The sequence below is a fragment of the Seriola dumerili genome, unplaced genomic scaffold (genome assembly GCF_002260705.1).
Source record: "Seriola dumerili isolate Sdu_G_001 unplaced genomic scaffold, Sdu_1.0 BDQW01000149.1, whole genome shotgun sequence".
Classification (NCBI taxonomy): domain Eukaryota; kingdom Metazoa; phylum Chordata; class Actinopteri; order Carangiformes; family Carangidae; genus Seriola; species Seriola dumerili.
The window spans coordinates 21,034,870-21,049,702 of record NW_019174404.1 but is presented as its reverse complement, the minus strand read 5'-3'; the positions used below and the strand labels follow the sequence as shown (position 1 = coordinate 21,049,702).

Sequence of the window (14,833 nt, the reverse complement as noted above, 5' to 3'; positions counted from 1 at the left end):
AAAAATTGACTTTTTTGATCCATATAACACATCTTACTTCTTCCGTTGCTCCTGTCAGAATTACTACGACGAACAGATGTCGCCTAACAACAAAACTTATCCATGGGTCATAATAACCTGCTGCACAGACGACCTATGGGCTAGTTTTTTACAGGAGGACAGTCTCCAGATGATTGTGTTTATCAACTCCTCTCTTCTCTAATCAGGACTTCAATAGCTGAACAGGAAGAAAATGTTCAGAGCAGCGCTTCGCTTTTCACCAGGTGCTTCTTGACCTGGTCTGAGCAGGTGGGTGGATGCACTACACTGCCTGATTATCCACAGTAGGTCTGCTGAGAATGAAGATTCTTGTTTTTTCATATTCATGGTGATTTACCAAATTATCAAAATGATGAAAACAGATGAGAACAAATTCTGCATGTGCCAAATGAAAACCATGCACAACCATGTAGTGTCATAAGAACACTTTTCCCACAGACAAGATGATGATGTTGATTGCTTTGTGTGTCTGCAGTGACCATAATGTCCACACGTACTGCAGGGAAACCCAGCAAATTATTGAGTTTCGCCCTGTGCTGCCCTTTTGACTATAGCTAATGTCTTCATTCTATATGTAATTCTCTTACATACACATTAATGTTAACAGATGGGAGTGCAGATTATGCAAACACTCACTATCCATCAGTACTTCTCTCTGCCCCTCTCTCTCAGTTAGGTGTCTTTCTCCTTCATATTGTTGTTGTGTGTTTTACTGTGTGTGGGCGTGTGTCTATGTGTGTGGGTGCCTGCTGGCTTTTTTTATTGTCTATGTGTGTGTGTGTGCTGTTCTCTGTGGGTGTTAGCTTTTTGTTTTCACTGCATGTGTGAAGAGAGGAGGACGAAACGAGCTGCTGAATCTCAGCAGAATCTAACAGACACACACACACACACACACACACACACACACACACACACACACACACACACACAAGTGTGCAAGAATATAAAGTGGAAGGCATTGGGATTCAAGGTTGTATCTCAGGCTGTACAGCAGAGAATCATGCATACTGTAAGCTTATCTGGGCTTATCACTAAATAAAAACACTCACAAATCGCATTCATGATAATAATAATAAAATTAACCATAATCATCATCATAATCCTTATTTGTGATACCTACAAATGTTCTAAATTTGTCAGGTCGAAATAGGATAAAGAAATGAGAAAATACAGTATGTATATATTAGGGATGGGCACTTGAAGAAATTTCCTTCATCGATCATCAGGAAAATTAGCGATCAATTATCAATTCATTATTCATTTTTTATCTTAAAAAAGCCTATGGCAGAAAATACTAAAGAAAGCATCTTTTTCCTCAATGAAATCTTTATTCCAAGAAGAAATTATAGTCCAACAACAATCCTCTTAAACAAGGGAGTTAAAGTTTAATTGTTAAACTATTAAACCCGAGGCTCTGAGCCAAACCTCTTCACAAATAACAAGCCAAAGCTACGGCGCTTATACACGGCATTGCAATGTTTGCAGTGAGCTTTGTTATTTTTGCTCGCCTTGTTCTCTTCATGTTTACCTGCGATGCCTACGGCAGCCCGCGCGCCGGCAGCTGAGCAGACAGAATTTCACATGCATTTTCAAATAGTATAGTATTAGAAATGTAAAATGACATTTTAGTTCTGGGTTAGCTAAGGCTAAAGGAACCAATGAATTTTACTGAAATAATCAGGAGCACTTATCTTTTTTACAAACTTATTTTTTTTCTTCTTCTTTTGAAAGGAGGCTGTCTTGCTGAATTAACAACTACCTCAGTTACCTGACCTAAAATATTAAAACTGCATTAATTGATTTTTTTGGCCACAATCTGTAAATACAATATTGACATGTTATCACCTGATGAAGTTGTTATTGCTAAACTGTTTGCACACAGTTGTCTATTTGGACATTCAACAGACGTAGAGTAACATTAGCATTAATTTGGAGACATGATTCTGGTCGCCTTATGAATGTTAGTCCAACACTTGACGTCAACATGACTGATAACATCCATCCATGGAGTCCAAGTGTTCTGTGGTGTCCAATGTTACTCTTCTTTTTGGTTTTGGCTTTGGAACAAAAACCCTTACCTACTACAGCTGTGATGGACCAAACACAGTCAGTTTCAGCATTGACAAGTATTAGTGGTAAAATATCTTCAGACTGTACAGACAGCTCCACAGTATGCAGGTAATTGATTAGCAGCTGACAGGTAACGGCAAGAAAATGAAGTTGTCACAAAATAAACAGGCTCTTTGGTACATGTAAAATGAACGTCCAGGACTATTAGCATATTGACATCCTAAAACTACCACATGACAAAAGCAGCAACAGATGCTGAAAACAGGAGGATTTTGATGTTTGCCAGTCTGTCTGGGCAGGAGCAGACCAGCTACTTTTGCCATGAAAATTACTCTGACAATTCTTTTTTGTGTTCCCTCTGTCAAAACTACTGAAGAGAGAGAGCGAAACAGATACAGGCAAGCAGAATGGGATACAAGCACTAGGATGAAGAGGAAGAGAAGATCAGGAGGTGCAGATTATGTAAGACCATCACAAATATCATGGTAAAGACCTGAGAGGGAGCGGAGCTATTTTAAACCTGGGCTAGAGCTCAGAGAAAGAAGCAGTGTGGGCTGATATGTTGGCCATCACAGCAAACTGTGCTCGTGTGAGTAAAGAGTGTGTTGCCCGCCCTGCAGAAACCTGGCAGATAGCGGACTGGGGCTTTAAAGACATATTACATAATGCCGACTGGGGCATTTATCACATCGAACAAATTTGTCTCCTGTTCAAGTCATTGCTCAAAAAATCCTGATTGATTTTTTTTTTTTTTTTTTTTTTTCAGAAAATGGGCATCCTGGATAAATCCTGCCTTAACTGCCAAGGCTCATAGAGCCATTGACACTATAGAGGGTGTATGTATCTTGATGGATGATGGAGATGATAAAAAATTCCCCCCTGGGATTTTGACGTGGAACCAACTCAAAGATAAAGAAGCTGCTATTTCTTTTATAAAAAGCATAATTGAAAACAGCTTTGTTGCTGCCATCTTGAAACGCCTCTCTATGTTAACCAGCTTCACATGAAAGAGTACATATGAAGGACAAGGTGGAGATGTGATGTGGGTTTAGCCACCCTTAATTTGACCCTAATTTAAAATGTCCTCAAAATAAGACATTTTTATTCATTATTAATACTTTTTGATTATCCCCAACCTGATATGTGTCATCTATTTGCAAAACTTGAAGCTGCATTAATTGTTTTAACTGGGGGCTCTGCAACAACATTTTAACACATTATTATTGTATAGTTGCTATGGTGAATGTGTCAGGACACAGTTTCTTATTTACACATACAGAGAAACATTAGCAATAATTACAAGTCATGTTTCTGGCCACTTGATGAATGTAAGTCTGATTTTCCAAAGCAGAATGTCTGACACTCCATTTACACATGTCTTGGGTGGCTCAGATGGCCAAGTGTAAACTACAACCAAAAAAGTATTGACTGCTTTTCAAACCTCAATCATGCATTAAGTAACACGCAAGAAAACATTCCACCTTAAAAGTTGCCGGTAGGTGCCAGTAGCCTCTGAGCTGCTCAGTGAATTGAATCGGTAATTAGTAAAGACACATGACAAAGTCAACCTCTTAAACCTGGACAGCTTGTGCTGCTTCCACAGTGCTGCTGGAAATGAAAGCTAGCTTAGCCTTATTTTCATGGCCTAGCCTATTAGCTTAGCTTGACCACTGCCTGCTTTAACTTTTCCTCCACTCATTACAACCTACTACATTCATGCTATGGTCTAATATTACCAAGCTGGTTGTTTGTCTGATGCTGCCTCATATTCTCAATATAATGAAACTGTTCATAAAGTCAGTCTAACATTTGATCATGAGATAATAGCTGACTGATCTTTGTAAACTTGTCATAATAGGAACAGTGGTTACCTAACCTTTTGAAACCATGCGCATGCCACAGGTGCACTCCAGATAGCACTAGACCTCTGACCATATAACTATGTTATTGAATATAGTACAGCACAGAGGTCATATTGCCCTGTCGCATTGCTTTTCTACTCCGCAAACTACATGTAATATGAGTGGCCTATCCCTTAAAGAGAAAAAACTAAATGAGGTAAGTGAACAGCAACATTACAGTTACAGTATGCTATAGAAATTATACCAAGCCTGCAGCTGATATGGTTTAAACTGGGTCTGCATTACCACAGCCAATAAAGAGGTGATATTCTCCTGGCAGTCGAAAGTTGAAACCAGGAGGGGAAACAATTAATTTGAAACACCAGAAGAAGATTCTTTGGTAAATCTCGTCCTTCAACGTTAGGATGGGAAGATTTGTCACCCAAGTACTGCTACACACATGTTGTGCACCCTGAGCTACGCACACTCTAAGCCAAGACACTATGCCCACAATCCCACCCTAACCAAATCTCGTTATCTCACAATAAGAACCAAGTGTTCACTTCTGTGTGTGTCTTGGAACAGAACTGTTTGTGTTTGGGGTGATGCCTCTTGTCTAACTGACTCCTCCTCTTGCTTCGATCTTTGAAGCCTGCCTTCTTTTTATGTTTACTCCTGTCTTATTGTGTTTCTTTCCAGGTGGCTCAAGATGGGTCCAAATGCAGAATCAGGTACCCACCATTGAGGTGCAACACTTGCTTTATTTTTTCACCAAAAATTCCATTTTAAAAGATTTAAAAAGTAGCATTAACACAATGTTGTTTGTAACAGACAAGCTCCAAGTCCAAAAGATAGCTACTGTAAATATTCATTTTAACTTGATTTCTTCTAGAACTCTCTACGTTCTGTTATTACTATTTTCTAAAGAATAAATCTTCACTAAACTGTGAATGCCTATTTAACCCTTTTCCATTGCAGAAAAAAGCCAGATGTTAGCGGGTGTTAGCAGTTTTTTTAACAAGTGGAGAAGGGGCTTAATGTAGTTGGTAAAAACACAGATGGACCTGTGGTTTCCTCGTCCCAAAGTCTATGGATTCTTTGAATGGGTGTTTGGTTAGATGGCTGAACTAAGGTCTGTGGTTAACACAAGTTCAACACATTTTCACATTTTATTCTATGACATAAAATACATCAATTGATTCCTCAGTCCTGATTCCTTTAAGCTTTTATGTCTTTTAAAAAAGGGTGGTTGCTAAAAAGTGTCTAAATGAGACTACAGAGATTGCCTGGGATTTTAAACATCAACACGCCAAACATAAAAACCAATCTACTCGCCAGTCCACCTTTACAGCCTTGTTGTGTTTAAACAAACTGTTGCTAACTTTGTAAGAGGAAAGGTTTTTATAGAAGAGGTAAGAGCTCAATGAAACTACAAGTTGGAAGTTTAATAGTGGCTACGTTGAAGTCATGCAATGGTGGTTTAGTTAGTTAATAGCCAAAAATTACCTTTTTATTTGTGGCTATTATATTTAGGCTTCAAAAATCATAAAAGTGGTGTTCATTAGTGAAGATTAGCCTGCTGAACAATACATGTAAATACCATAAACCTTTGTTTGTCACAGAGTTTATTTGCTGCAGTAATCCAAAAGCCCATGTAAAATCCCATTGGCTTTTTGTCCAGTGAGTCAGATCACACATCACCTTTGGGACAGGTTTATTTGACATGGACATTTTATTTTTTGCTCATGTCCCATCTGCTAGCTGCAGCCAATGGCTATGTCACCATGGAGATGCTCACCATGCAACTCCCATCCTGCAAACCAGCCTTTGATCAGCACAAATCGGATTGCAGCCTTGGTGTCTAATTTATCAACTCTACTGCAACAGCCTGCCCTGAACTCAAACCACCACAGCAACTATTACAAATCCGAAATAGCACCAAATGCTAACAAATCAGCACAAAGTTAGTTAATGTGTCAGTAAGCATAAAACAAATAGCCATAAAAAAAGCGCAACAACTCATTATAGGTCTGCACAGTATGAATGAATGGATGACAGCCCTTGATCACACAATTACAATCAATATAGAATTCATCATTAATTAAACAGCAGCCAAAGGTTATCACACACGCACAGATTACAGTGGCTGTGTATTTTCCAACAGGGAGGTAGATGGAAAGGTAGATTTGAACCCCTGATACCTTTTCATAAACAGAGAAACCTGTACTCACCCATCAGAAGTTCATCCGCCAGGTCATCCAAAGTCATTAACAACACTACCCAAATCCAAATCCCTGGTTCTGCTGTTCCTTATTGAGAGTCTAGCCAATCAAGATAAAGTTAGCCTCGTCGTTAGCATGTCAACATTGCTAGCATTCAGTGAACTTGAAGCACGGTAAGTAAAAAAAACTAATTTCGTCAGTTTAGCAGTAAACTCATCCTGTCCTCTTCTGTCCTTCCTCCTCTGATGGCTGCGTTTTTGTTTGGACTTGCAAAACATCAGGCGGCTAGCTTTACCGTCCATTAGTTGAAGAACACTCCTTGCCAAAACGTTGAGAAAAAAATTGACGTCCTCTCACGCAAGTTATTGAATGACAGGGAGGACGCTCATTGGTCAAATTAAGATTTCCCAGCAAGCCTTACTTCGTAACCTTTTAGAGGAAATTACCTAATTGAATAAGTAGTGGGTAGAAATAGTATTTACTTTTACTAAAATATGCAATTTTTGAACATTTCTATGAAGGGAAATAAAAAATATTAGAAGACTATGACTCAAAACCATAAGTATGATGGGCCCCTGACAGCTACTGGACGCCAGTGTAGATATAAATTGTAAGAAATGTTTGTTTGCTGCGTCAAAATGAAAAGACCAAATGTGCGCTCTATAGTTTCTCTCTCCTCGCGTTGCCAGCAAACCATAAGTTATGTGCCGTGTTTACCCTAAGTCTCTTGTTTGATTCTCTTGGGGGTTAGGTGTCTAATATTATATCATTGGCCTACAGTGAGTCAGGCGTTATTGTGAAACGATTTTACTTGTGTTAGCCTAATCTGTGAGCTAAATGAAGACTGGTCCAAAACAACGGCCTAGAATATCTTTGTGAAACCCCAGTTAAAAGTATCAGCCCGTGGACCCTGTTGGGTTCGTCTTTCTATAAGAATTTGTTCTGTCCTGTCTTTGTGGCCGATTTTGAGTTTTTGTTTTTGTTTAATGTCATAAAAGTTAGTTAAATTTATGGAACCCACCATTTCTTCCGGTGGCAACCTTCAAAATAAATTCACAAAATTGGATAGCTTACTGTTTAATATCTCTCCCCTCATTTTCAATGAACGATATAATAACCAGTAGTCATAACGTGTAGTCTGGTTTGCACACCAGACCCGCCCATTTTTACAGGGATATGAACAGGATAAGAGTAAACAGCATCACTATAGTAAACAGGAAGTGTGGTTATAGTCCTGTGACATGCAACTGCAACACTCGTGTCTATTCCAAACATTGTAACAGCGTGTCTTCTGGATTACAGCTGTTAAAACGTGCAGCGTTCAGCTCCAGTATGAGTGTAGAAGCCTGGTTCATTATCATTTATGGAAACCACCATACATATCATAAGCAGTGAAGTTTCTGAACTGAATTGGAGACAGTGTTTCAACATATTCTGGGTCATTTATTTAATTTGAAGTTTTAAGTGCTGAGCCTACAGGAATCTGTCAGTGCATCATAACCCGATGGTCTATCCTTGACTTGACTTAGATGAAATGGATCACAAGGTATGTGTGGACTTCCTCGACGTCTTCATCAGTGGAAATCTCATGAGTAACTTAAGATTTTTCTACTGGTAGACTCATTAACTCTGTCTGTCTTTTCATAAATTGTTCCGATTAACTGGGATCTGAAGTGGTGAATTATGAGTTGCTCCAATAAAGCAGTAAAAAGACAATTGAATTAAATGTCTTGCTTCTCTGTTCGTATTTTGTATATTATAATCGGGTATAAATGATCATAGGAACAATAACTCACATCATTCATTATGTGCTTTATGACAAAGAGTCAAATCAATCTCAGCTCTGTGAGTCATGCTGTGGTTTGCATTCAGTTTTCACGCACAGTTCTGTTTACTCCGTAAACCAGCAAGTAGTGCCAGCTGATATGACACATCCACATGACGTCTTCCCTTCCTCTCGAGGCCGAGGTGTTGGGTTCACCTTGAAATAAAGAACTGTCAGCCTCTTTAGGTTATTTCAAACAGAAACCATTTTCAGACTAAAACACAATCCTGCACCTAGTATTAAGCTTTGTCTGCTTGATTTGAAATGAGTCACATCAAGATAGATTATTTGTTTTCAGCTACCAGACAGCCTCTCTAATCCTGCTTGATGAAACACCCTCCAAGTGTGACTAGGCGGAGTGAGGTCTCTTGAAGTGCGGTGCCCTCTGGTGGTTTAAGTGCTACAAATCTATGTTGTCAATACTGGCTGTGAACAGATGCAGATTTTAGGACGAACGAAATGTCATGTATTTTGACACAAGATGGCACTGTAGAGCCTAGCTCCACATCCGGACGAGGTGGCCGAGTGGTTAAGGCGATGGACTGCTAATCCATTGTGCTCTGCACGCGTGGGTTCGAATCCCATCCTCGTCGAGAGTCTCCTGTTTTCCAGTCTTCTTCTTTCTACCACTAACATAGTGTGAGTTGCCCACGGCATGTATTATTGGTCAACGTAACCAGGGGGAAAATTGATAGAATTCCATGCAAAGATTTCCGTTGACAACATTCAAAATAAGACAATTAAAATGATTAATTTAAAATAATTTCCAATACTTTATTTACCCCAACGTTGATAGTTACCTAGGTCTATATGAATACGTTCACTGTCTGCATTAGTCTTACAATTTGCACAATCATGAACACTGACTACACAGAAATGCACAGCATCTATAACGTAGCACATACTTCCGGTGACACATATTAATGCAAGTGCTGATAGCTGTAATATTGATCATATTAATAAATCAAGTATACAAACGTTTATTATTTCCACCAGAGGCTGTGGAGTAGTAGTTCCTGACTGTGACCACTGGAGGTCACTCATGACTCAATAATATCTCACTGCAACCAACTCCAAGCAGGTTTAAAACCATTGACTGTACATAAAGCGATTACTTCCGGTGGCAACCTTCAAAATAAATTCACCAAATTGGATAGCTTACTGTTTAATATCTCTCCCCTCATTTTCAAAGCACATTTCGAATGACGATATAATAAACAGTAGTCATAACATGTAGTGTGGTTTGCACACTAGCCCCGCCTATTTTTGCAGGGATATGATCAGGATAGGAGCAAACAGCGTCCCTCCCTATCGTATACAGGAAATGTGGCTATAGTCATGTGACATGCAACTGCATCACTCCAAACATTGTAACAGCATGTCTTCTGGGTTACAGCTATTGAAACGTGCGGCGGTCAGCTCCAGTATGGGTGTAGAAGCCTGGTTCATGGACAGCTCTGATGAAGACCAGAGAAAGCCGCACAGACTGAACCCAAACCAGCCTGTGTCCCTGGATGAATTACAGAAGCTCGGGGTATTTTACTGGAAGGTAACGTTACAACCGCCACAGCTGCTGTCTTTAAAGTTTTTACACCATAGCTAGCTGCTAGATTAACCAAGGTGAACAGAAATGTGTCTTATACATAGTTGAAGTCAACGTTTATGTTTTAAGTATATGCAATTCATTCATTTACAAAGCCTCTGTAAACTTTAATCCGGGTTACATAACCACTGTGACCCTCAAAAATTTACAAGCTTACGTTGTAAGAAAATACGTTGACATTTTGTTGTATTTGTTACATTGTTGTGCTAACAGTCATTTTAAAAAAGCGTTGGAACCTGTGAAAATAACCCAAATTGAAATATCTACACATTAGCATAACATGGCGCAAACAGATGCTTAATTCTTGCATGTGACTTTGGTTTAATGTGCAACACTTTATCTAAACGACACAAGTGTTTTCGCTCCAGTTACTTTCCACAGATGAGTTTCTTTTCTGAGGAGAGCTGTTGCCCCTTTTTTTTGCAGCTGAATGCTGATATCTATGAAACAGACCCGGAGCTGGAGCAGATCCGCAAAGACCAAGGCTACTCCTACATGGACATCATCACTATTCACAAGGACAAACTACCCAACTATGAGGAAAAGGTAAAGATGCTGCCACCTTGTTGGAGCAACAGTAGAAAGTAATTTGAGTCACTGGAGAAATGTCTTCACTGCATTAGAAGAGTTTATAACCTGCACAGAATTAGTATACAACAGTTAGTTCTGACCAAATCATTTGATTGGAGAAGAGTCATTCCCTGAGTGCTGATACAGAGTACAACAGCACTGGGACTTTTAACTACATGTATCACTCCAGAGGAAAATGTTAATGCTCAAAGCTTGCTCTTCTACAGCTCAGGAGACAAAATTGAGATTCTTATTTCAGTCTCACTTTAGTCTGTATTTTGTCTGATATGTTGTTTCTCATATTTTTCTCCTAAACTTCGCTAGGAGAAATAGGTGAGACACGACAACTTGAGACTTAAAGGAGATATCCTGCTGAGCTCGAGTCAGTGTTTTAATGGCTCATTTTACTCTCCTTTTGTAAATGAAATTGAGCGATACTAGAGCTGCTATGGAGCAGGCTACAGGGGAAAGTGGAATTCTGGACATCACTGTATATAAACTAACCCTATACTGAGAGGTGTTCCTACTATTTTGTCCATCCCATTTATATGAATTAGATTTACAACAATTATGATTACAGCCTCCACAATGACCATTAAAATGAACCAACACTTCTCAAACAGATTCAGTAAATACCTAACATTATAATCCTCATGAAGGAGGATTTACTGCAGCCCTGTTCCATTATACTGCATTAGTTTCATTCAGGTTCACCTAATAGATATATATGAATTAAAGATAAAACATTTACAAACGCTTCAACAAATCAGCCCTTTATTAAAAGTTTACCCAACATACAGCAACGCTTAATAAAATGCATTCCTTTGAACAGAATGGTAATGGGGCTATAAGATTTTGATTATAACAATTTTGATGATGGTGATCTCTTCAGAAATAAGTGACTGCAGGTAGCTTTAAAAGTTACATTTTGTAACTGGTGCTAGATGTCCTGAACAGTCCGTCTCATCTTGTAATACCACTTTGTTCCTCAGGAGGCCGTAATGAGTCACTGTAGTGTGATAGACTTATTATATAACTTACTCATAGAACTTGAGGTACAGGTGAAACTGATGATCTCTCTCCAGGGCTCCTCGCCCTGTGATCACCTCACCCTGAGTCATGTGATGACCTTAGTTTTCTCAACAGATGTCCGCCGACTGAACCACCGCACATGATGTAAGCTGCAAGAATAAAACATAAAGTAACAGCAAACTATTTACTACATTTTTACCAGGGAAACAGTCAATATCAAGTCTTTGCACTGCGCTCATTTTAACTTTCTATATTGGTGTTGTAGAGGTTTCAACTGCTTAAATTGAAGAGTCTTTAAGACCTTTTTAAGTCAATCGTGAAAGCAATTTAAGAATAGAATTAAAAGACAAGAAAAAAAGAACTGTGCAGTAAAATAACAATGATTCAGTTACTGTCTTTGTCATCTTTGGATGAGCCGGGGTCTGGTTCTTCTTTGATGGGTTGCACACTCTGAGCATATCTATTTCAATGAAGGGGGCTCTGTGCTCCTTCATTTTCTCCTTCAGGATGTTCATGTTTGGATGGGCCTTTCTGCACCTCTCTTTCATTCTTGAGATGTGCATCTGTACACTATGACTGTTTTCAACTACCTGTAAATTTAATTAATAAAGAGGAAACTTTAGGATTTGTTTAAAAAAAAACAAAAAAACAGTGAATATACATTATTTGAAAACTTACACTGGGGATGGAGGCGAAATCACCATGGCCAAGAGCATCCTCTTGCCAGTAGGTGAGAGAGAAGAAAGTAAAGATGTAATCATTCATTTAGAACTATGGATGTTAATAATTAATTGTTTAAACAACAATAAGAATTCTCACGATAATTACTATCAGTTAAACAGTTAAATATATAAGGTAATCAGATGTGCTTCCTGAGGCTGGCCACCCCAGCAAGGCGCTATCTCTGCCTTCCTTGGACACTGGCCTTTAATATCGTGTTCTTTATTCAGTTCACAGTGCTGCAGAGTGACCTATAGCCTACCATGTGAGAATCCTCATCTTCCTTTGAATGTGTTTCGCATTCCCTAATTAGAACCATTTTTCCCCCCTGACAAACAAAAAATTGTTACATAATAATGTAGAGTAAAAACAAATGTAGCACACACACACACACACACACACCTTGATTTTCTTCTGTTTTCACAAATAAATTCTCAACATGTCCTGAGCCAGCTGTGGGCCTCAGGTTTGCAGCTCCTGCAGCTCCAGTCTCAGCAGCACCTATCTATATGGATGAGAAAGAAAATCAGATAAGTCTAACGTTAGCCAACTGTTATAACAGTTAACGTTAGCTTATAGCCACATGTGGCTCCGTGTGACAGCTCACTCCCTCTCGTGTTCGTATTGCTTAAGTATACATCGGAGTGTGAGTTTTATATGACGCTCTTTTGGACAGCTGCCACTTGACCTGGGTGTAAAAGTTTCATAATTCAATGAAGAAACCACCATTATTCAGGCCTGTGTTTCTTCTTTTGTCTGACTGTCTCAGCTGAAGATGTTCTTTGAAGAGCACCTGCACGTGGATGATGAGATCCGCTACATCCTGGACGGCCAGGCCTACTTCGACGTCAGGGACAAGGAGGACAGGTGGATCAGGATTTCCATGAGAAAAGGAGACTTGATCACCCTACCAGCAGGCATCTACCACCGCTTCACCCTGGATGAGACGGTACGTCCGAGAGCATCTGCTAAATAATACACAACTAGATGATATTCTCCCATTGTTACTGCCCCCAGAGGACGCAAGTCATTCTCTTAAAGAGCATTAATGATGCCACAGTTGATGAATGTTTCAGGAGTGTAAATTAATGTAATTGTCACAGAAACATGGAAGTACTTAACTTAGTACTTAACTACTTTTTTGGTTATCTTTAGATGCATAGCTGTTCAACACTGACAGTTTTAACAATGTGTCTCAATCCACTGGATCAGATAAGATGAAATTTAAATGATGCCTGAGGAGAAATTGGTCCGTTGTTAAAGAAAACAATAACATTTGAAACACCAGTGCAAATATTGAGAGCGCAACCTGACCAAAGAATGAGCAGATGAGGATTGTTAAATAGTATTTGTTCTACCAAACACAGGAAATTCAACTGTTATTTACAAGGAATCCACAGAGTACATACATTGTGCATTACAGTTACAACATTACTGTTTCCTCAAAGTGTTGCAGCTGGGGGATATGTTACTACTGTTAGCATAGTCAATATTGTTGCCACTGTTGTTTGTTTTTGAACTTTGACATGTTAAACTTAAATCTGTGGTTGTTCTTCTCCAGACAGTCAGTGTTAAAGTGCCTGAATTTCTAAGTTTGGAAGCTTTTCTCACTCAAACTTCTTTAAAGCAGCTAAAACACCCATTAGCTTCTGGCTAACTAAATGAAAAGACCTGGTTCACAACAGACATTTTGACTAATAAGAGCTCAGGATAAACGAATATCACAAAAAAAAACAACAATGACTCAGCTCCATCCCAGTAAGCCACATCAGTGAGCCACCATGAGCCAGAGCTCTGGAACCAGCTCGCCTTCATGGAATGGATGTTATGAATTAAACTTTGCTTTTCCTGCTATGACAACTCAAAATGTCTGCATTGAAAAGGTCTGTTGGTGTCTGTGAGAGAAGCTAATGAGCCACTTTTATTACAGGGTAGCACTAAATGGTTAATTTGATTTTAAAATGAAGACAAGAGTTGACGGTCCTTTATCTGGCCACATTCAGACTGATCTTAACACTTTGTTTCTTCAGAACTACACTAAAGCCATGAGGCTGTTTGTGGGGGAACCTGTGTGGAAGGCTTACAACCGTCCAGCTGATGACTTTGACATTCGTCAGAAGTACGTGGCTTCTCTGCAGGGATCCTGAGAGAGAGATGCTCCTTCCAATCTAATCTGGTTCTGCCCGGCCACGAAAGCAGGTTTTCAGTTAGAAAGTTTAGAGACATATTCTGTAGCAAAGGAGGTTGAAATCATCAGCATGTTATGTGCTTAGACTGTTTTAGCGGTAAATGAAATGATATAGCCTACATTTAGTCTAAATAATCACAGTTACTCATGCTGTACTTAAGTACAATTTCAAGTTCAAGTACTACTTTATTACCCTTCTAAGGGAGGAAATATTTTTCCTTTTACTACAGTTGACAACTCTATGGTTTCTGCAATGGTACAAACTAAAGTACTTAAACCGAGGTACACCTCTACCAGCTACTGTCAAAAGTATATAATACAATAGCAGTATTAGAGTTAACAAGGGGCCATTTACTATTACTTATTTTTTTGATATGTGAGTACAATATGCTGATGATACCTTGGTAATTTTACTGAAGTGATATTTCAAATGTAGAACTTTGAATTGTAATAATTACAATTCTCTTTTATGTAAGGGTTTGAATACTTCCTCCACTACTGGACAATCTGCAGTGCCTTGTTCTCTTGAATTATTTATCTCATATGTTAGGTTCTGTCAAACTTAGCTTCAATGGCATGTTTGAAAAATGAATTATGCAACTGATAGCAGCATTTTCCATTTTTATATTCAAACGTTTCTAAATCAGTACCTGTTAATGTTAACTGAATGTGACTGGACATGCTGCAAACCCTTTATTCAACTGACAATAAAACTGCTGCTAC

General features: G+C 38.9%; 1 protein-coding gene and 1 non-coding gene across 2 annotated transcripts; both read left to right on the top strand.

Annotated features, from left to right (window-relative positions):
• The first annotated feature begins 8,508 nt into the window (after window positions 1-8,508).
• On the top strand, window positions 8,509-8,590 carry trnas-gcu. Its single transcript has one exon. It is a non-coding gene; the product is annotated as a tRNA-Ser (tRNA).
• A 745-nt stretch (window positions 8,591-9,335) lies between these two features.
• Window positions 9,336-14,833, top strand: adi1 (acireductone dioxygenase 1). Its single transcript, XM_022750609.1, has 4 exons — window positions 9,336-9,546; window positions 10,027-10,146; window positions 12,692-12,871; window positions 13,953-14,833. The coding sequence occupies exons 1-4, from the start codon at window positions 9,343-9,345 to the stop codon at window positions 14,067-14,069; spliced, it is 621 nt and encodes a 206-aa protein (XP_022606330.1). The 5' UTR covers window positions 9,336-9,342; the 3' UTR covers window positions 14,070-14,833.

What these genes read in the sequence shown, in the direction of transcription:
- adi1 (XM_022750609.1), top strand. Translation starts at nt 9,343, where the DNA reads ATGCAACTGCATCACTCCAAACATTGTAACAGCATGTCTTCTGGGTTA. An exon ending in TACCCAACTATGAGGAAAAG is followed by an intron (nt 10,147 to 12,691) that starts GTAAAGATGCTG and finishes TGACTGTCTCAG; the next exon opens with CTGAAGATGTTCTTTGAAGA. An exon ending in GCTTCACCCTGGATGAGACG is followed by an intron (nt 12,872 to 13,952) that starts GTACGTCCGAGA and finishes TTGTTTCTTCAG; the next exon opens with AACTACACTAAAGCCATGAG.